Raw genomic sequence first — 23,364 nt, 5'->3', positions numbered from 1 at the left:
CTACCTCGTGGCCTCCTCTTTTGTTTCTTGACGTAGGGTCCAAGTCTCCTGGGTCTTGTTCATTGAGAAAATCACGTTCCCAAAGGTTTCATTCCGTTTGGACTCCGCTTGATATTTCTTTTCTTCGAAACCCTAAAATAGGCAAAAAACAGAAATTCTGGGCTGGGCCTCCGGTTAATAGGTTAGTCCCAAAAATAATATAAAAGTGGATAATAAAGCCCAATAATGTCCAAAACAGTAGATAATATAGCATGGAGCAATCAAAAATTATAGATACGTTGGAGACGTATCACATAATCTCATAGTCAGAGGAACACGCATAAGTCATGAAGAAAGCAATATCAATAAAACTTAACGATCATTATGCTAAGATAACGGATGAGTCTTGTCCATCACATCATTCTCTAATGATGTGATCTCGTTCATCAAATGACAACACATGTCTATGGTTAGGAAACTTAACCATCTTTGATTAACGAGCTAGTCAAGTAGAGGCATACGAGGGACACTCTGTTTTGTCTATGTATTCACACATGTACTAAGTTTCCAGTTAATACAATTCTAGCATGAATAATAAATATTTATCATGATATAAGGAAATATAAATAACAACTTTATTATTGCCTCTAGGGCATATTTCCTTCACATAGGGCAATGCAAGAAATTATATTTGTATATAATATTTGCACCCTTATACCACTCTCATGGTCCTGGAGAGGAAACACTTATGCTACTCACTTGGATGTATGTTTTCTATTTTTTGTTGGGCAACTCGTTTGCGTTAAACTGATTTATTTGCCAATCAAGGCAATTAGGTAAAAGCAATCATTACTACTAAATGGGTGTTGGTGGAGATGACGTCAGTGAAGTCACACCCTCTCAGATTCTCTCCCATGCAGGGGTTATGTGTGTCGAATACTCCCGAGTGACCTCCCGACTAAATAATTTAATTTGATCTGAAGCTCTAAAACTAACACGCCCTTCTCCTCTTGATCCATGCAGCATCCCTATTTTACACACGTGGTTCCTTTTCATGTTGAGTGTAAAATTAAGTCTGAGGTTCAATTCTTCTTGGGAAAATAAACAGATGACGAGTTTCAAAGGAGGCATTCATCAATCCAAAGAAGGCCCAAGTGTCTTCCAACATGCATTATAGTGAAATTATTCTAGAAAATTGCTAGACATGTCACAACTCTAGGGTGAGAATGGAGATCCCACCTTATTATTGATGTGGAAAGAAGGTGAAAAGTGATGTGGGCCCTCCATAGTTGGAGGCAACTAGAGCAATCACTTATATTTTCTATAATTGGGTAAGAAGGTCAAGTTAGTGATTTTAGAACATGCGGTCGAATGACGACCAAAATGCAGTCAAGGGTGTTATCGAGAGGGAGAAGGTGGTGAAGAAGATGAAGCTTTGCACAGTGGTTGTGGTACTATGGTATATCTATTTAAAATCTCTAGAATGGTAAGTTGATTTATGATCCATATAAACGCAAGTCTCGATGGAGAAAAGACATGGAAGAGTCATGGCTAACAAAGATGTAGGAAGGGAGGATAAAGACGACACTTTAGACGTAGATATGAAGGCTAAGCATATCATGGCGGTTGGAGGAGAAAATAGCTAAAGTAGAAGTCTATTATAGTTGATGTTTAATGAAGATAGGTTTAGGGTGGGTGAATGTGGTTAGTTCGATATACCCTCTCCTTATTATACAAACTAAGGTGAGATGGTTTATGCATCACAATCCATCGATGGTGTCAACGAAACAATATTTGAGATTTGACATATTTTCATAAGATAGTACCACACTATATCATTGTAATATGTAGCGAAGTGGTAGACCGGGTAGGAAGGAAAAGTATCAAATTATTGGGTAGAGGAAGTAGCATTAGGATTGTGTTCGCATTGATGTGGTTAGAGAAATGTCTTTGTATATTGTTTGTTGTTCTATATGGCAATGCACATATACCGTACTAGTACATGTAATAGCCAACTGGACATTGTTACCATAGTCCATTGCATAATGTCAAATGAAATTAGGGCTAACACATATCAAATATACATTACATCTTTGTGAGTATAATCATATGGTGTGACACTAATGAATGGAGATAATTATGTATCCTTCTTCATATGCACTCTTTAACTTTCTTTTGAGGAAACCTCTTTCGTTAATAAAATAAAATTACAGGACATTTTGGAATGGGTACCAAACGTGCATGTAGCTAGGTAGTACACTTTAAGCGAAAAACCACCAAGCCTGCCAGTGAAACCATGTTACAACTTACAAACTTGATCGAAGTTCTAAAACACCACAAAAGACAAAGAAATAGGCAGACATTTTTTAGGGAATATATCATGCCTCGACTTCCCAAACACATCCCAAGTAACATATCAGTAACTAAAATGATATATGATATATAGTGCGAGCTGACCCCTACGCGGTTGCCTGAGGGCGCGGGCAAAGAGTGTTGCGGGCACTCTGATAGGGGTTGTCGACATGCATACGAGCCCACCCACATGAATTTTTCCACCACACACCGCGTGTAGTTGTCTATCACGTGTTGGGCATACAATTGCAGCAAGAGGATGCACAGGGGCCCTTCCAGCCAACTTTGTCCACTATATACCATGCGTCGGCTGTCTCTCATATGGTGGGCTCCGCATAGTTGGTAGTTTTTAGCATTTTTAAGCACAAAAAACCTTTTTTTTTAAATTAAATTCCTAAAGTTTAAAATCCCAAAATTTTGAATTTTCTAGAAGTTCAAACTCTACAAGTTATTTTTTAAAGCCCAAAAGCTTCAAGTTTTAAAAGCTGCAAAATGAATTTTTGAAAGTCGATAACATATTTTTTGAAAGTTTGAAAAAAGGAATTTTTTGAAAAATCAAAAGTGGACAAGATGCCAAATGCAGCTGGTCGGAGTTCGGCCATGCTAGCCTCATCTATCGGCTGCTCGTCAAATGGCTAACCCTATGCAGTAATGAAACTACTGGGGCATAGAGATCACCTGAAGAAAAATTATACGTGCGGTTGAGAGTGCACATTTCAATTCCTTGGAAGGGAGACCACTGCGATGCTTCATGTACTCTTGAAACTACAACGCACACTAGGCAATCTGGACCATTTCAATGAAATAAAATAATAGCAAGACACGGTGGGATATATTTGCAGAATTGCACACACATAAAACAGAACAAACAACAAGAAGAAGAAACAACATGCTGGCACACACACCAACATGTTGGACAACAATGTATGCATACTCAAATGCTCATGTCATTTTCCACCTACAATAGAAATGGAGAAATTCTCTTATTACATGGACTACCATGGACCCCTTCCTTCCTATATCGTGTCTTGCTAATTAAATCCCTCTATCTTTGCTCCTCTGTTTGTTTCTTGTGTAGGGTCTGCTTTTGCTACTTAATTAGCCGTAGCTTTCTTATTTGTTTGTTTGGTCTTCGTGGAACACTTCTCTACTGAAATGTTGATTTGTTCTTTTAATCTGTTTCTTTTATACATGAACAATAGGATAATATCAATAGTGACATTTCGAAAGGAGAGCCACCAATAAATTAGCTTTTTTAGGTGCACTAGCCTCCAATTTACTGACTAATAAGTCGTGATATTGACACCTTTTAATAATAACAATAGTAATACATCAAGCATCTTCCGAGTACCACAAATCTTCGAACCCTAATTCGATTCATAGAACAAGAAACAAAGCAGATTTTTTTATTGTGAAATGTATGAGGATGATATTGTTCGCAATTTTCAAATCAGGTACGCTATCCATAGCTGGATCTGTCATTTTAGTTTATCAAGTTGTGGATCGAGGTTTGATTTAAAAGTGTGTGTCCAGATCGCCTAAACAAAGATGTATGATATATATGCTACTCCCACCGTCCGGAAAAACTTGTCATCAAAATGGATGAAAGGGAATGTATCTAGACGTATTTTACTTCTACATACATCTTTTTTTATCCATTTTGGTGACAAGTATTGTCGGACGGAGGGAGTACTTGCATGTCATGCTTTTTTTCTTCTTCACAATTTTAAAAGGTGAACGCTACACCCACCTTTGGTACACGATCGTTGGCCCAGTTGGTACGTTGCCTGTTCCATTGATTAATTCTGATTAGCGCTCAAGTTGCAATATTTGGTAGTAGTATATATCAAAACCGTTTTCCAACCTGTCACCCAACTAGTGAAATATAGTTCTGGAACCCATACTTTGCATTCATTGCTCACTAATCAGCTCATCGACAATTTTTTATTTTGCTGACTGAGCTAGCTCAGTTCAGTTTTTTCCGGGGAGTTCAGCTAATTAGACATCACACACGTCTTGACCCACCACGCGCTACAGCATACGGTCATGGATACCGTGTGTAGTAGTACGTACTACCTCTGTCCGAATTTGTTAGCCCCCCTCTTAGTTTGGGCTAAAGTTTGACTCAAAAAATTACGAAAACACTAACGCCCACACGTGTGGGCGTTACCCAACTCGCCCACACGCCCGGATCGCCGTTCACTGTCTTTTGCACGAATCTTGACACGAAAAGGTGGATTTGGTGTGCCACGTAGGACGGGGCTGGTGTGTGGGCGTTGGAGATTTTGCCCACACGCTCGCACCACGCTGTTTGTCAGCTGCGTTGTGTGGGCGAACTGCTTTTCGCCCACACAGCCACCACCTAGGTCATGCGCGTGTGGGCGAACTGCTTTTCGCCCACACGACACTCCTACCTTGTGGATGGCAATTGCACTTATGTGAACGTGGCAACTCGGTACACACACATGGCAACTGTGATTCTTTACTACACGGCAACTGCAGTTACGCGAACGTGGCAACTCGGTACACACACATAGCAACTGTGATTCTTTGCTACACGGCAACTGCAGTTACGTGAACGTGGCAACTCGGTACACACACATGACAACTATGATTCTTTGCTACACGGCAACTGCAGTTACGTGAACGTGGCAACTCGGTACACACACATGGCAACTATGATTCTTTGCTACACGGCAACTGCAGTTGCGCGTACGTGGCAACCAGATAAACATACATGGACACTGTGATTAACAATACATGGCAACTATGGTTGGACCACACGTGACAACTAGGTAAACACACATGGTAACTACTGTTTTGACCATATATGGCAAGTAGTTAATCACACACGGCAACTACGGTTTGATTACACGCGACAACTACCATAAATTAGACATGTCAACTATAGTTAACCAAAACAGATAGAGTTGCCATGCTTTTACAACTACACTTGCCATCCCAAATAACTACATCTGCCAACCAGGATGGCAACTAAATCGTCATCCCGCGGGGTATCAAACGTAGTTGTGTCAGGACGTGTGGGCATTTTTGTTTCGTGCCACACGCACGAGATGGAGATGAGTAGTATTTGTAGTAGCCGCGCCCACACGTATGAGCAATTCTAATGTCCACCCACACACAGCCCGTGTGGGCTGCCTCCTACTCACACCACACACGGTGTGTGGGTGCATGTCGTATATGCCACACGTGTGGCAGTTATCAGCGTCCAAAAATTAACTAATAAAATGCAAACTACTCCCATATTTAGTATAAAGTTGGGTCATCTATTTTAGAACGGAGGGAGTATATGCCACAAAAATTATACTTTTGAAAACCTCTTTCAAATACAAATCCAATAACATAATTTTTCTATCATATAATTTGTATTTTGTTAGTTTATAGAAGGTTAAAGTTTGACCCAAAATACAAGGGGGCAATAAACCCGCACGGAGGAAGTACATGCTTAGAAATCCAAAACAATAAGGTGTGCATAAGGAAGCTTCCTCACGATGTCCACATCATCACACATACTGTTGAGGACGGCCAATAGCGAGAGAGGTTCCTGTCCAGAGCTGTGCAGTCAGATGTGTATTGGCCAGAAAAAAAAATAAAGGTAGCCTATCCTCTCGTTGCTTTCGCTCGCCTTTCTCTCGAGCGCGCGCGCTCTCTCTCTCTCTCGATCCTCTCTCCACCTCTCGGCCGCCGGCCTTCCGGCCATTGTCGGCGGTCTCCGGCTCCGCCCAACACTCCCTCGTGTTATCCTTCATCCGACCTATCTGCTCCGCCAACTCGATTCGACGCTCGCCTCCTCCTCTTGCGCTCGTGGCTAACCCTAGCCGCCACTATCGCCGGCGCACGGTGCCGTCTTGGACGCCGGCGCGACTCCGACGCCTCCTTGCACTCCTCCTCGATGCCTCCTGCCCGCTCTCCCGTGTCACCGAGGCCGTCAAGCGCGAGGGCATGCACTCCCGGTGGCAGCGATGATTTCCGATCTGCGCCATCTTCAAGGGCGCGGAGCAACGGAGGTCGGCTCCTTCTTCTCCCCGGTCACGCGTCGGGAGAGGAGTCAGCCCCCTTGTGTTTCTGCGCCAAGGTCAGCAACGGGGACGCTCGTTGACCGTCCTCTTCTTCGCCATGGCCTGTCGAGGCCGGCAAGGAGGTCTCCAGCATGCTCGAGGCCGCCGCCCCCGAGCTCAAAGGTCCGGCCCTGATCGCCTTCACCCAACTTTTCTATCTCCTGTAACCTGCTCGATCTTTTACCCCAAATGCGGTTGAATCCCCTTTTTCTGTTTGTGGGAAAACTGCAAGATTTGGGCGTAAAGCTGGTGCGAGACATGAGTGGATTTCACAAGTGTCCATCGGTGAAAAGCATTGTGTCATTAGATGGATTTGGTTTGGATATACTACTCTTTTAATACCCATGGTGGTATGGAATTTTTAGATGGTACTGTTCTTTGTTTAGGGCTCGCACGTGCCCGTGGAGATTAGGCAAAGCAGAATCTCTTAAAAAAGTGGCTTTGAATATTCTCCGCTGATGTAATATCCGCACACGGTCAATTTGTTATCACACATTTGTAACTTTGCAGTCATGTCCAGACCCAATTTTTTGTAGCGCTTTTGATGCTACCACTTGTGGTTCTTGATTGCAAAGGTGGGCAGGTGGTCCTTTTGGGGTGCAAATGACTAAAGGCTCTTGCTTCATGATGAACACCATGAATCTGCACTTTTTAGTTCTGGTAGAACTTAGAACAGCACACTACAAGGACTGGCTTTTGATTGATATATCCATACACTGCAGAGTACAGACTACAGATTAGGTGTTGGTGTTGATTGACACTGCAGACTACAAAGAAACTTAGTGATATTTCTGTCTTGATGCAGAGAACTCGTTGAAGATAATCCATGCCACCGCGTGGCTTCGATCTCCATCATCTGCGTCGTTCTCGTCCTATTGGAGCGAGCTGGGACCAAGCTCGAACAGTTTGTCGTGGAAAGAAAAGAGTGAGACTAATAAGATGGATATATTCAATGACAACGGTGGGATGAAGTCAGGAAGTCACTCGATCTGGATGTGCGAGCCATTATAAGTGTAGCTGTTTTCATCGGCCGAAGTACCATCATGCCTGATATGCATGGCTCTTGGCCACTGCAGGTACGCGTGCTTTCCCTCTCCATGCACTGCTGTTGGAAACATGTGCGATTAATGTGAAGCACTTTAACTAAGGCAGAAAAGGAGGTTGTACTTGGAACAATCACTGAAAAACCGAAAAAACTTAGGCACAGAGTAAAATGGATCGGAGGGAGTATGTTCAACTATATTCAGTATGTCCTAACTAGCAATTTATTAAATTGCTTCTTTCTTATATGTTTTCTTTTCCACAATGCGTTCTTCAGGACAATGCTTATTGACAAATTTTTGCTTTGGGAAACATTTCCATTATGCTGCCTGAGATGGATTCTTCATTATGCTGTCTTTGAATTCCCACCAAATTCAGTCGCAGAAGCTCAAATGCGAAGGACGTCAAACTTCCTGGTTACATTGCAAAGTTTAGTTACTGTTTATTCCAAGAAAGAGTTTGTTTAGTCATATTCAGTGGAGCAACAAGCTTGTATCCTTCGATGCACTTAAAACTATATTGTTCATTTCTCAATGCAAGTTATCATTTGGCATTGTTTTCCTTAATCAGTATGTAGATATCGCTGCAGCAATAGGGTTATGTTTGGAGAACATGTCAAAAGAAGAATTAGAAATGAATAGAGATGTATTAAATTATATTCTTCAAGGAGTAAGCTGTAAGTACTTATCTTCCCTTGTGTTTGTTTACCAGGATACGGTAAGCACAATCATAATATCTACTCACCGAATATTGTTTTGACTATAGGTAGGTTAGAGAGCCCAATTGATTTAGTCCGGAAGATGGCAAGTGCTGTTGCATTGACATTTTCTAAAGTCGTTGATCCAAAAAATCCTCTTTACCTTGATGATGACTGTTAGAATGTTGACTGGGAGTTCGGGGTTCTCTCTCCAAAGGAGATCACAGCTCCTTCGCATGATGTAGAGTTTGGAAGCAAATCAAAACCATCCATGTAAGAACTGGAAACATGCTGGTGACAAAAAGGGAAAGACTATCAAGCATGATATTTCAGATAACAGAGTAAAAATCGTAGAGATCAAGTCAAAACTAGATTCTGATGAAATGTCTGGCGCTGCTATAAATCTTGAGGAACACTATGACAAGGAAAGCATTAACATTGATGCTTCCAGTGATTCATCCCTGGAGCGGTATGATCTGTCAGATGATGATACTGATTTGCAGAAGAATTTCACACATCTAAGTGATCTTGCAGCTGCACTGCGAAAACCTGACGATCTAGATGGTGTAAGTTTCCATTTAGTGTTTTGAATACCTTCCAGAAAAAACTACTACATGATCCTGACCTTTCTTTCTTTTGTCTTCACAGGGTTGAAAGCGCTCTTAGTTCTACCGAAAAGCTTGTGAGAGCATCACCTGATGAGATGCCACTGCTCGGGTGATCTTGTTCAAGCACTGGTACATGTTTGTTATTCTGACGTCGCGATGGAAGGCGACATAAGGCATTAGTCGCTTTGCTGGTAACCATCCCATTTGAATCATTAGATGTTCTTACCAAATTGCTATATTTTATATTTTAGACGGTACAAACTAGAAAGTGTACCTTAAAGAATACTTATGTAGCATACCATGCCTGAACGTATGATTAAGTGGTTCATGGATCTATGCAGCTACCTATATCATGATGTGATGAGCCTGCTATAAACATTGATCTGATTTTTTTTTGTTTACCAGATGATAAAAGCTTTCAAACAATTTTGGAGGGAATTTGCTCTTAATTATAGTTAAAAATGTTTAATCTTAGTTGCCTAATAGGCCTTTGCACGTGTTCACTTCTATCAGAAGCATCACATGTTTACTTCTATCAGAAGTAGCACATATTTTATGGAGATAAGCCTACTTTCTTTGTGATGCTCATCTCAGTCCTATAAGGAAAGCCAATAAATAAATGCATGAGCACATAAAGGGCCCCCAAAAGCTGCAGACCATAAGAGGAAAAAAAAAGTCACACGTAGGTTTAGGGAGATTGTATGCCTGGGAGAAGAAACTGAATGAATAAGTTAAGGTGGGTTATTTATATCTGCTGGAGTCATTTGATCTTTCCTGTGATTGCATACATATGCAAAGAATACTTCATATCTTTCTTAGCAAGTTGTTGTTGATCTATCCATGGTTAAGACAACTAATTATTTGAAAAATACTAACACTACCTTGAAATTAAAATGCATCTTGTATTTGGGTTGTGTGTCCTTACTAATAAGGCTATGGTTAAGGTCTTGACAAGATCATACTACCGATAGTGCTATCTGTGATTTTTAAGCTCATAAAAGCAATGTGGTTAATTTTCAATGCATTATGATCATTTTCTGTACTCTCTTGTGCACAAGCATTTGTGTGTTCATGGTTTCCTAGCATATTATAAGAGCATGTCTCTGTTGTATTGTGTATTGTATAATTATATTAAAAACGATTTGGTTCTGTACAGGCCATAGATAAAATTCGACAAGAGAAGAAATGTGTGCAGCAGAGGAACCAAGATGCCAAAGGTTCAAAGCGGTGTTGCGCTGAAAAAACCAGGACAATGTAAGAGGCTTAGCTTTGTGAGAGTAATCCCAGGATCTGTGTTGGCAATGTCCTTTACTGGTGGTCTAAGAGTTTGAGACCCAATAGAATTTTTTCGGATTTGGCGAGGTTCACGGATGATATAATTGAGTTACATTTGAATAGTCAGAGCTTATATGTGATCCAGGGACCTCCTGGTCTAAATGGATCCCTAATGCATCAGATAATCCAAGCGGTGTTCATAAGGAAGAGGCTCTGTCGAGTTGCGGCAGTCTTCTCGTTAGCACGAGAACGACCACAAGTCATTCCATGACCGTGGATGCGAGTTCCTAGAAGAAACCCATTCTCGGTGCCCTGTGACTGGGTTTCTCTACGAGCAGTATAATCGATATCCGATAGAATACAAAAATTACGGGACGAGGAGCTGCAACTGCAGCTTGCTGAGCTATTGCATGGGTAAGTTGATCTCTGTTTCGTGTGTAGAATTGATGATTGATGTAGTTTCACTGAATCAAAATACTGATTCCTTTTCCCTTCTCCGTGACAGCTTTGCAAGAACTAGGAAGCTAACGGGAGAGTCTCATGAATCACAGTGACAGATAACGTTTGAGGCAAATTCCTTCACCTGCCCTGCTGATGGGAAATTCTGCAATGATGCCCAGCGGCACGCCACTCTCAAGCTAGAGGTCAAGCTTAGGAACTGTAGGTCCTGCTTCGTGAGCTATGTCAGCGCTCAGAAAGCATACATCGAAACCCTTGATGGCTGATTGTCCAAGTTCATCCTGACGGACACCATTCGTTACTCCCGGGGGATCTCCTCGATCGCGCTCGACAGGGCCGGCGCTCTGCCCCTGGCGGTGATAACGAGTGGTACACCATGTTGTCGACAACCGGATCCTCAACACTGACTCCGGCATAGGTATTCCTATGCTCTGCTCTGCTCTCTCTCTCTCTCTCTCTAATGCCACTGGGCCGTGTTACTGTCCACTCGACGTATAACTGATGCTTCAAATGTTAGGCATGATATAAGTAAATCCTGTTTCCTTTGAAGAGATAGATTTTCACATGAAGGATGGCATTACGGCAGTAGGAACACTCTCTTGTGTTGTTTGATGTAACATGTCGGGTTTCCACTGGCATTATACATATTTGGGGCTGGCGAGCAAATTTATGGTGAACAATTTTTGTATACACCTTTACCCAGCTAGCAAAAAAATAATCTTTTCCATTTAGTATTCCTATGTCAACACAACCATGAGTGTAACTTCTTTTGGAAATGATGTTATTTACTACAATGCTACCCTCCCATCTCCTCGGATTGGAGGGTTAAACAGAAAACTTGCAAGAGAATGGTACACCATGACGATGTACACTGAATTGAAGATCCCCAGAAAGTGGAAATCCGCCCGCTTCCAACTGATGATAAAATTCTTGCAATTGAGTATCAAATTGGTGGTAGTAAGCTCCAAGAAGAAGAGGTGCATTGTGCTCATCAGCCTGAGAAAAGTGTAACATCCAACCACAATCTAGAAAATAGGCATACAAATTCGAAGGACCGAAAGATGAAGATGCAACAATACTTGAGAGCTCAAGGTATCCTCTTTGTTATTATATTTTTTTCATCATTTCACACATCGATGTTTTGCTTCTTGATATGTTTATTGGATTGTGCAAGAACAAGGGTTTCAATATATGCAAAAAAAAATCGACAACAGTACATGCGACAAATGGTGCTATCCGTGTTCACTGCAATTTCCTCATCCTAGAGAAATACCTTACCAGGGTTGAGTGCCCAACATACCCAAAGATGGCACCCGATACGCGCCCGCAGCCAGAACCAACGAAGTTGCAGTACAAGAAGCTGGGAGATTCAGATCTCCTTATCGTCGAGATAACTCTTGGAACAGTATGTGTAGAGCTGAACCATCATGTTTATGTTGTTGCTGTTGGTCGATTTTTTTACATCTTAGTTTAATTTTTACTTCTTTTAGATGATCTTTGGAGAACAAATTTCTGTTGTTGCTGTTGGTCGATTTTTTTACATCTTAGTTTAATTTTTACTTCTTTTAGATGATCTTTGGAGAACAAAGCACAGATACGGAATCACATGATATGCCCTCTTATTCTTTTGGTCAGGGCATCAACATACTCGACGCCGTAGAAATTGTGTACACATTCCTTCCTTTCCCTTCGAGCACCGTCTTATTTTCTGAAGTTGATCCCAGTTTTAATTGAAATACTCCACTTCTTTGCTTTTTAGTACCCAATCCAACCCAAGAAGAAGACTCAAGGGAGGACTGATCTATATGTAGGCAGGTAGATGAAATCCAAGATAAAGTACCCTAAACCGACCTTATTTGTTTACAGTTTCCGCGTCCATTTGTACTAACCTGATTTTCACTTCACATGCTTCCGAATCCATTTGTAGTTCCCTGCCCACTATGTTTCCGACCAGATAATTTTGGCCACCAAAATTTATGGTTATTTAGATCGCAATTTTCTTTGGGATAATACAAAAAAGGTGTGTGTTGATGCTCCCAATATAAAGAGTCAGACTTTTCTCATAAAAATTCAGGGAGATAAAATTTCTTTTGGAATGTTACCAGTTTGGCTTGCTTTTGTACTGAACCAAGATGAAGATGAATCAAGATGGATGATGTTTACCAAACTGAAGCTTCAAATATGAGGCTTGATGATCGCGTTTGTGTTGTGTGACGTTACAATGCTGGGTTCTTAGATGTTATGAAGTTTCAAAGTGTTCTACTGCTATCTATTTCCTACTCGCTCCGTTTCTTTTGTAAGGCATATTTTGATTTGTTCAGATAATACTTTGAATAATAATTCAGAAAGTATGTTATGAACATATTCTAAAAAATAGTCTTGGTGTAAATTGCAAATTGGTTTCCATCTAATGGCAGCTCTCCCTTCCTTTTTCATCCATCTTTTTGTAGATGGCAGGGTAATGTATCATACATTCACACTGGAATTGATTCTGTTCAAAGTGTATTCACTTTTTTCTTTCTTTCTTATTGATCCATCAAGGAATGGCTGTAATGAATATTTTATATCTCTACATCCAAGAGAGCAAAGAGATCCTAATGTTTTAGTGTATGCCCATATTAATGTATGAGGTGAGACTGAGGATCAAATATGGCAGCCGAATATGCGGAGACAAGATAAGTGCGCAAAGGCCCGCCTCAGGAGGCGCCACAAGGTGGCGCCCCAATCTCTAGTACAACCCAATAACGGTGGCGCAAAGAGCGCATCCTGGTGACGTCCACGTCGGATTAGCTAGAAGACAAAGAGGTTTACTTCGACAAGAAAGAGAGAGAGGGATTGGCCAGCGATGAGAGAAAGGGATTGGTCCCCATTCCCCGATTCTTCTCCCTCTCCCTTGTCGCCGCCGCCGCCACCGGCGACCTCCCTGCAGCCGCCGCCATCAGCCATGCCCTCCCCAACGGCTGACTCTCCCACCCTTTTTCTCCTCACCATCAACGACCTCTCCTCCCCCTCGCACCAGATCGAGCAACATGTCGGGCAGGGCAGAGCAGAGCGGGGATGGGAGGAGACGGGCAGACGGCGGCAGCGGCGTCCTCCTCGCCCATCGGCGCGCAACACCTGTCAGAGCCCCGTCGGCTCCGTCGATCTGCCAGACCTAGGTCGCCGGTGTGGCTGCTGTCTCAAGCGAGAAGAGGAGTGGTCGCGTTAAGACACGGGGAGGGGGAGCAGCCAACCGTGCTCAAGGCCGTCCGTGGCGGCTGCAAATCGAGGCGGCGGCTACAAATTGAAGGTCAGTGCGCGGCGGCCCTCTCTCCTTCTCATCCCCTCTCGCTCGAGAGAAAGTTGCGGACATATTGGCGGTGTCCTGTCCGCGGGGTCGTCCTCAGCCAGAGAAGGGGAGAGGAGGGAGAGGGAGATGGTGAGTCCACGGAGAAGCGCCACCGGGAGCAGATCCGGCCATCGGCGGCAAGAAAGGCCACGCCCCCCTCTACCTCCGTACCGTCACCCAGGTACTCATCCATCTTCCTTCTCTACCTGCTAATGGTTGTTTAAGTGTGTCTCATATACGTGTGTTCTGGTGTCATGTGGTATTAGGTTCAGGCATAGCATACTGATGCAATTGAGGTGCATCCGCTGGTGCCGAACAAACAACATAAAAGCCATCTTCAGCACCAAACCATCTATGCATCGATTGGTTAATTATCAAGTGGTCTTTGTCTATCAGTTTATTTGTTGTTAGTCTAACATTTAGTGAAGTGCCAAGACTGATTATTAATTATTAATTAGCAACGAAAAACTCCATGTTTATATGTATACTTTTTTATGATTGACACCAACATGTTTGTTTGCGTCAAATTCAGCATGATTTTCTTACTGGCAAGTCTCCATCTTCTTCAAACTATATAACACAATCAGATCTTTACTTTCAACATTCACCCAACTGGACACTGTTATTTCTATTGCAAAAAAGAAAGGATTTTGTCGTGGAATGTTCCAGTCAATTGTTGAAATGTACTGAAGAATATTTTGTTATCGACACTCCCTTTTCCTATGTAGTAGATGCCTCTAGTAATTGTGGCACACAGCTGCATATTACTCATGCAACTAGAAGTTCATTTGTGTGATAATGTTTGCTTATGTTTACATGCCCAGTTGACAAATATTCCAAAACTTATATAGGGTGTTACTTTTCCTTGGTTGCTCAGTGACTGAATGAACTGGTGCGCTCTACTATGGCTGGAAGTAGGCAAGGTGGACTAATCGCGGGAGCTTCGGCTGCAATGATGTTTGCTGGATTGAATGGTAACGATTTCATTCTCATATCCATCAGAATGGTAGTATTTTTCCGGAGTTATGTATTAGAACTACATTCCTGATGTGGCCTGGCTCTGTTGCTTGTTTTCCAGGTTACTTGGAAAGTACTGGTCAAATCATGGAAGTCTCGAAGAAGATACTAAAAGAGTAAAAAACTGTTTGAATATCGTGCTTGAAAGGTTTCTAAAAAGTACACACCGATCTGCATAAGGACTGACGCTAGCAGGGGTTTGCCATTTTTCCTGAGCATTTTCCAAATAAAAATGTTTCTATACAAGTAATATGTGTCCTTCTCGTAAATGTGCTGCAACTGGATCCTTACAATTCTCTATTTTTTCAGTTGTACTAACAGTAGTTGTTTGTGCAAAATGAAGGCCTTTGTGATGCGGGTTGAGGAGGAAGATGACTCGGAAGAGGAAGATCACAAATCATGAGCTATACAATACTAATCCATGGTTGGTTCACATCATCCTCTTTGTTTTTTTATGCTCTTATTTTCAGATTTCCTCCCATGTATGGTTGCTTCCCTAGTGATCCTGTTTGTTGTGGTTGGTGCTTAGGGTTTGCTCCTACTCCCCTCTTCCACCAGATTTTCCCCAGTGAATCATGTAATGGAGGACCAGTGCTTCATCGAGTCCATCCCGCCCCTTGGCACTGCCATTGGCGTCTTCAACAACCTCACTGAGTACGACGTAGCATGCTTCGACGTATAAAGTAATTTGTGCCATCATCTTTGCCATCTATTTATGTTTAGGACTGTGACATGTTACTACTAACTGATTATGCATGTTGTTAGTATATGATCTGTACAAGATCAACGCCTAAAAGGGTGTCTACATCGCAGTTGAGTTGGATACCTGAAGCTCGAGTATGTTTAAGTTCTTTCCTGTGCAGTTTCTTACTGTTGCAGTAGCACCGGAGCCTTTCTTAGTAGTGCCTAACATTTGATTGATGTGCGTGCATAAAACTTGAACTTTTGGGATTGATGCCGACATACCGTAAGTTTGTCTGTTGGGTAATTTTTCTCTTAGACACTAAACTGTTCAGTATAGGTTTTAAACAACTACATCTTTGAATAGCAGAGTATTTGGAGCCAAGATACAGTTTGCCTTCCTGTAAGTTAATGTTGATTACTATTTCTCTGCCTCAAGTGGGTAGTCTTGTCTTTTCCTAGCCAGTGTATTGCTTCTTTTGAATGACTCACTGTAAATAGTACTCCCTCCGTCCCAAAATGTTTTTTGAACTAATCCATTGATCCTCTGTTTCATTTCAGGGATTAGGGTGCCAACACATCGTCGCCAGCCGCAGGGTTGTGACACCTTGCTAGGTGCTCGCCGTGTCCTACATCTCTGTAGGAACACGTCAGGCAGGAGCTCAGGCCCATATCCTTGCTCAAGGTTGTCCTCATTCCTACTTGGAATTAATGATAATTGAACATGGAAACTGAGGAACGTTAGAGCAGCACAAATCTTCATAAAGAAAAGCAATCTTAATTTAGGCATGGATATTGATCTACAAATTTGAGGTAGAAAATGTTTATTTTGCTAGGTACTAACTCGCAAGTGTTCTACAAATTCAGTGAATAAAAAAATGTAGATCAAACATGAGATCCTACTGACAGACATCACCAATTATATTGAACAAAATGGCATCCTTTTGTGGGCAGGTAAAAGAGCAGCCCTATTTTTGGTAAAGCTTGCTTGTCTTTCAGTATTTTTGGTTACATTGTGTGCTTCCAGTTCCTCTGCATTTGCTCTGATTTTGATCTTCATATTGCCTCTGTATCAAAATACCCTCTCGATCTCAAGATGTGTTGATTTGATTGGGCTGCTGTTCGATTCAGTGCTTCCGAGTGAGGAAGACTGCGAGGGGTTGGACATGCAATGGCCTAGCGGAGTCGTCCGCGGCGCGCGGCCGCCGGTATGGAGGCCCAGGCTCGGGCTTAACTCAGCAAGCTTTGGTGCTTATTTATTAATAATCATGGGTTCTGACCATGTCAGTAGCGTCCCCTTGTCGTCGACGGCGGCTCAGGTAATTGATCTATATATCACAAGTGATTAAGCTGGTCTTACATGAGCTTGCAGTATACGAAATCTGATTTTTTTTCATCATGTTCTGTACTAAATAGGAGGACCTAAGATGTATTGTATGCATTAACTGGATTAATTAATGGCAAATAAAGGATTTATTGAAGTCAAGTTACTAAATATTCATGATGGTATCTTTTTCCCTGAACTTCTTATCAGGATCAACTGGGAGTTGAATACTTAAGTGGTTCAGGAAAGCTTCAAATGCAATAGTGGCAAACATCTCCATTGATGCTACAAAGCATCTCGATGATTTTGAAGCGAATCTCCATGTTAATTAGGGAGGCCACTACACCACGTTTTTACAAATAATTAAAACCTAAGCTTGCATCTTTGGAACTTGGCTGAGTTGTATATCCACTCGATGAGGCAATTATGATAGGAGCAAAGCGGTGTTGTGAATTCAATAGAAAATGACGCAAGCAACTATATATGTCAATGCAATAACAAAGTTAAGTCGGTGCAAAAAGAATAGGATGTGAGAGCAATTAAAAAGACAAGTTACAATGGAAGTGAGCGAGCCATAAATTGAGCCATTTTTTATGAATACAAATGGAGATTATGCAATCAAAATTATTGAGGCGAAAATCTTATCATGTCGTGGCGAGGAAAAGCTAAATAAGCAGTTGATGCCTCAAAAAATACCCATACAAGATAGTTTAATGGTTAATTACGTACCTAATATGTTCGCTTAAATATGATGTAAGACATGATGATGACTGTCAAATTGACATTTGATACAGTAGGAAATGATGATTTCTTTCTACCCCTTGATAGGGAAATCGAGGAAGGGGGCGAGTCCGTCCCACGGTGTCGCTGTCGGGGAGAACTAAGGGAGCTCCCTGTCTTGGTTTGCAGCAAGTATGTTCAGCACGCCGCCGCCAGCCACAAGCATCGCCGTGAGGAGGACAAAAGTGAGAATGGTACCTTCGACAAATCAATCTCATTCCCCCCTTCTTTGCGACGCAGATAGATCACACTAATTCAACAAGTATGTCCGATTTGTTGTTCACAAATTAACATTAAGGCAATTAGGATCTGAATCTTTGAGATGTTTAGCTTTACATGTTCATTAGGGATTTGTTGTTGCTGAAAGGGAGCAAAATAGATGGAATATCTTTTTCCAAAAAAAGTTTACATATTGAGTTGTACGCCTGTACTTTAGAATGTAATCTTGGTATTCAAACTGCATCATAAAAGGGCAACCTGGTGCATGTAGCTCCCGCTTGCGCAGGGTCCAGGGAAGGGTCCGACCACTTTGGGTCTATAGTACGCAGCCTTTCCCTACATTTCTGTAAGAGGCTGTTTCCAGGACTTGAACCCATGACCTCATGGTCACAAGGCAGCAGCTTTACCACTGCGCCAAGGCTCCCCTTCTCAAACTGCATCATACCATTACTAAAAAGATTTGGAATTTATCTTGTATGTGATTGATTTGTAGGGCTGTAGGCTGGTGAGGTCTAGTTATAGCACAATGCTTCAGACTAATATCAAAGGAATAAATTGATCAATAAGTTTCAGCCATGGTTAGCCTCTCTTGCAATTTTGTGATGTCAGGTTTTAGCCATACTTTTTGTGTCAACGGATGCAGATTAGGTTGGTAGCCTACATCTATTTCTTTGCAGTTTTTCCGTGTTGTTTGGCTAATAGTTCTACTCTGTATCATCTCCAAACAAGGGTTAGTTAGCTATCTTTAGCTCTTACATGCAGCACAAACATTGCATGCATTTGTACATATATAGCAGGATTTAGATCCCTTTGTTTTTACATGGCAGAACTACCACTATGTGTGTTATTAGCTTGATTCACTATGCGTAGTATTCCATCCATTGTCTCTATTCATTGTCTCTCTTCGGTTCTTTCTCTGCGAAATCTTAATTTCTGGACTGCAAGTTAGAATGTGCGAAACTAACTGTTTTCCTTTCTGGTTAGGGTTCTCATTACTAACCTGCATTTCTTAATTTAGTTATAATTTTATCAATAATTCATTGTTCTTATTCTATGATTTGAAGTGTAACATTGCCATTTTACTAATAATTTCTTGCTGACATTGTAGTCTGGGGTTGTACTATCTGTTTGCTTCATAAAAAAATAATATTGAAAGGTGGTTCACGGATATATTGAGCTACCTAACATACCATGATGTCATGATCTTGCTGTAAACTTAGACCTGGCTATATTTATTTATTTTTCTATCAAATGCTAGAAGTACTGAGATGTCTGTCAATTGACAAGGTTCTTATACTTGTCAATTTGTATGCTTTAAGTAGAGTAATACAGTCTGGCTGAAACATTACTCACATTTCAGTTAAGTTTATTATGATCCACTTACTGGGAGAAGATATTATTGTTATTGTTAGTTGTTACCCGTTTCTATCTTATCATGGAGGGTGTAAGTGGTGACTTGTATATATTCGTCCATGTTGAAGCAGAACAAGGCATCCACAGAGAAGGTCTCAAATTTGTATTTTGATATAATGATTGGTTACACTGATGCAGTTTTAGGAACAATAGTGAAGGTGAGTTATCGAAACTCGAAAGATCGAAACCTTTTTTGACATGTAATTGTTGTCCTCAAGTTAGATCACACAAAACTTACATGTTGCCTTATAACTGAAATATATCCTTTGTTAATTCCATAATTGTGCATTCTTATTTTGTGCTACAAAGACTCCCACTTAAGCTTAATCGAGAAATCAACCTTGTTATTCAGGTTGAGGCAATAGAGGGATTGAATGATCTTTATTATTATTTTGCATATAACCTTACATGTTGAGGTTTTTCCTTTGTGTCCTTCGCTAGCTCGTGCATGTATGTTAGTGATGGACAACCACAAAGACTAAATGCTAATTGGGTTCTATTTATTACTCTGATCTTGTGGTTTAAAATGGTTTGTGTAAACCACACTTTGAATATTAAGATATTCATGATGCTATTATTTTTTAATCATGCATGATTCTTTACATGTCTTAGTCAAAGCATAAAGATTTCGTTGAAGTTGCACATGACAAAGTTGTGCTGCTACGTAAAATGGACGCATAGAACGAGCCGAGGCACTCAAACAATGCAAGTGCCCACAAAACCGTCTCAAGAGGTGCCACCAGGTGGCGCCCCAACCACTAGTGTGGTCAACAGGTCGAGGGATATAGTTGATCGATGTCGTGGGCTTTATTTCCAAAGAGAAGGAGCTGATGGATGATTCTTCTCGGGAGCAAAGAAGTGATGGATGCATGATGATACAACGTCATTTTTTAGGTAACCGGGTGGCTTTAGTAATCATTGTTAGATAATAACGAGATAAAAGAGACACGAGAGCACATAGATTTTTACGTGGAAATCCTTGCGGGAGAAAACCACGGACGCACGAAGGCGCAATCACTATGAGGAGGAGTATTACAAGTACGAGACGACTGGCCGTCTGAGGTGCGACTACATGGGGTATATAAGAGAGCAATACATGACAGTCCTTGGAGGACAAGTAAACGAGTTGTACTCGTACGCGTCAACGTCAACGCAAAGGCCCACACCGGTTGTACTACGTCTAGTCCAACACGGTATAATTTGGATCACAATTTAACAATCTCCACCTTGATCCAAATTTCCTCCAGTAGTCGAAGAAAGTGAATAACTCCATCCAAATCAGCTTAAACACCTTGTGCGTCAAAGTCCATAGGACTAGTGAGAAATACCAACTAAGCCTGAGCAAAGCTCAAACTTATTGGTCGGAACTGGCTTTGTCATCATATCAGCAGGATTATCATGAGTACTTATCTTGCATACCTTCAAATCACCTTCAGCAACAACATCTCGAATATAGTGATATCTGACATCAATGTGCTTTGTTCTCTCATGATACATTGGATTCTTTGTAAGATATATAGCACTTTGACTGTCACTAAATACGGTAGGGCAAGATGAGTCTCCACAAAGCTTAGTGTACAAACCTCTTAACCAGATAGCTTCTTTGCATGCCTCAGAAATAGCCATATACTCGGCATCAGTAGTGGAACATGCCACAATGGACTGCAAAGTTGCTCTCCAACTCACAGTACAACCACCAATGGTGAAAACATAACCTGTAAATGATCTTCTCTTATCCAAATCACCAGCAAAATCAGAATCAACAAAACCAACAAGTCCATCTCTAGTTTTCCCAAACTGTAAATAAGCATTAGAAGTACCACGCAGGTATCTGAAAATCCACTGAACTGCTTTCCAATGCTCTTTTCCAGGATTAGCCATGTATCTACTGACAACACTCAATGCATATGATAAATCCGGACAAGAACAAACCATGGCATACATAAGTGAACCAACTACACTCAAATAGGGAACTCTAGACATGTACTCAATATCTGCATCTGACTTAGGACATAAAGCTGATGATAATTTGAAGTGTGCAGCTAACGGATTACTCACCAGCTTGGCATTATGCATATTAAAACGACGAAAAACTTTATCAATATATCCTCTCTGACTTAGATATACTTTTCCAGATGGTCTATCTCTAGATATTTCCATGCCAAGTATTTTCTTTGCTGCACCCAAATTCTTCATCTCAAATTCATTACTCAATTGCTTCTTTAGTTCATTAATCTCTGACATACTCTTTGCAGCAATAAGCATATCATCAACATAAAGGAGCAAATAAACAGTTGAACCTTTGACAGTTTTCAAATAAACACAACTATCATAATTAGACCTTTTGAAACCTTGAGAGAGCATAAAGGTGTCAAATCTCTTGTACCACTGTCTAGGGGATTGCTTCAATCCATAAAGAGATTTCTTTTACTTACAGACAAGCTTTTCTTTTCCAGGAATAACAAAACCTTCAGGTTGTTCCATATAAATATCCTCTTCTAATTCTCCATGTAAGAATGCAGTTTTAACATCCAATTGTTTAAGCTCAAGATCATGCATCTCAACAATATTGAGTAAAGTGCGAATAGAGCTATGCTTCACAACAGGAGAAAAGACTTCGTTATAGTCAATACCTGGAATCTGACTTTAACCTTTAGCAACTAACCTTGCTTTATATCTTGTCTCATCCTTAGGAGAAACACCTTCTTTCCTCTTGAAAACCCACTTGCAACGAATAGGTTTCTTCTCTCTAGGTAATCTTACTAAATCCCAAGTGCCATTCTTTTCAAGTGATTCCATCTCATCATGCATAGCAGTCATCCACTTATTACTATCAGCAGAAATAATAGCCTCGGAATATGAAGAAGGTTCAGCATTACCTTCAATTTCTTCTGCAACAGATAAAGCAAAAGAAACAATATTGCACTCTTTAATTAACCTGTCCGGTTTATTAATACCCCGCCTGACTCTGTCACGTGCGAGATTCCAACTGGGTGGAACAATAAGCTGATTTGGAGTGGGAGTGACATTATCATCATCAACGACGGGTTCATCATGTGCATCAACAATTTCATTACCAGATGTATCACCTGAATCAATAACATGCTCCACCTGAACAGTAGGCTGTTGAATAGGAGGCTGCTGTTCACTCTCAACAGGAACATTAGTAGATGAAACATCATGTAACATAGCAGATTCATTAAAGATAACATTTATGCTAATAACAACCTTCTGGGTTTCAGGATTCCATAATTTAAAACCTTTAACACCAGACTTATAACCAAGAAAGATGCACTTAATAGCCCTAGGCTCCAATTTTCCATTATCAACATGAGCATAAGTAGTGCAACCAAAAACTCTCAACTATGAATAATCAGCAGGTGAACCAGACCATACCTCAAGTGGAGTTTTCTTATTAAGAGCAATAGTGTAACGCCCCGAGACCGATGTGCCAGGTGTCGTCCAGTTATTCGTTGTTGTTGCCTTGTCATTGCTTGTGTGTCATGCATTGCATATCATGTCATCATGTGCATTTCATTTGCATACGTGTTTGTCTCATGCATCCGAGCATTTTCCCCGTTGTCCGTTTTGCATTCCGGCGCTCCGTTCTCCTCCGGTGGTCATTTCTACCTTCTTCTCGTGTGTGGGGATTAAACATTTTCGGATTGGACTGAGACTTGCCAAGCGGCCTTGGTTTACTACCGGTAGACCGCCTGTCAAGTTTCGTACCATTTGGACTTCGTTTGATACTCCAACGGTTAACCGAGGGACCGAAAAGGCCTCGTGTGTGTTGCAGCCCAACACCCCTCCAAAGTGGCCCAAAACCCACCTAAACCTCCTCCATCATCTCGGTCGTTCGATCATGATCGCGTGGCCGAAAACCGCATCTCATTTAGACTTTCCTAGCTCCTCCTACCTCTATAAATAGGCCCCTCCCCGAAATTTCGGGTCATTTCCAACCCTAACCTAGTCTCCTCCCACCTCTCGCCGCCGGACACGTCCGATTCGGGCCGGACGTGTCCGACTTGCCCCGCCGCCGCCATGTGTCGCCGCCCCATTGGCGCGTCCGCTGCCCCCGCGCCGCCGGCCCGCCGGGCCCGCCTCCGGCCCCC

The 23,364-nt window shown here is 41.6% G+C and overlaps 1 protein-coding gene and 1 long non-coding RNA gene across 8 annotated transcripts; both read left to right on the top strand.

Moving 5' to 3' along the window:
* The first annotated feature begins 5,940 nt into the window (after window positions 1-5,940).
* Window positions 5,941-13,104, top strand: LOC119356809. 7 transcript variants are annotated; one of them, XR_005172046.1, is made up of 10 exons: window positions 5,941-6,533; window positions 7,216-7,486; window positions 7,729-7,943; window positions 8,029-8,127; window positions 8,217-8,714; window positions 8,797-8,947; window positions 9,913-10,445; window positions 10,537-10,908; window positions 11,324-12,157; window positions 12,250-13,104. It is a non-coding gene; the product is annotated as an uncharacterized LOC119356809 (long non-coding RNA). The 7 variants fall into 7 exon arrangements; XR_005172047.1 differs by having other exon boundaries at window positions 11,314-12,157; XR_005172044.1 differs by having other exon boundaries at window positions 10,537-12,157; window positions 12,250-12,510; window positions 12,596-13,104.
* A 230-nt stretch (window positions 13,105-13,334) lies between these two features.
* Window positions 13,335-14,229, top strand: LOC119358262. The gene is made up of 2 exons (XM_037624904.1): window positions 13,335-13,999; window positions 14,085-14,229. The coding sequence occupies exons 1-2, from the start codon at window positions 13,548-13,550 to the stop codon at window positions 14,227-14,229; spliced, it is 597 nt and encodes a 198-aa protein (XP_037480801.1). The 5' UTR covers window positions 13,335-13,547.
* The last annotated feature ends 9,135 nt before the right edge of the window (window positions 14,230-23,364 follow it).

Source organism: Triticum dicoccoides, chromosome 2A, assembly GCF_002162155.2.
Source record: "Triticum dicoccoides isolate Atlit2015 ecotype Zavitan chromosome 2A, WEW_v2.0, whole genome shotgun sequence".
Lineage (NCBI taxonomy): Eukaryota > Viridiplantae > Streptophyta > Magnoliopsida > Poales > Poaceae > Triticum > Triticum dicoccoides.
Note: the sequence above shows the minus strand (reverse complement) of the source record. Positions and strands in the feature narration are given on the sequence as shown.

What these genes read in the sequence shown, in the direction of transcription:
- LOC119358262 (XM_037624904.1), top strand. Translation starts at nt 13,548, where the DNA reads ATGGGAGGAGACGGGCAGACGGCGGCAGCGGCGTCCTCCTCGCCCATC. An exon ending in ACCTCCGTACCGTCACCCAG is followed by an intron (nt 14,000 to 14,084) that starts GTACTCATCCAT and finishes ATGTGGTATTAG; the next exon opens with GTTCAGGCATAGCATACTGA.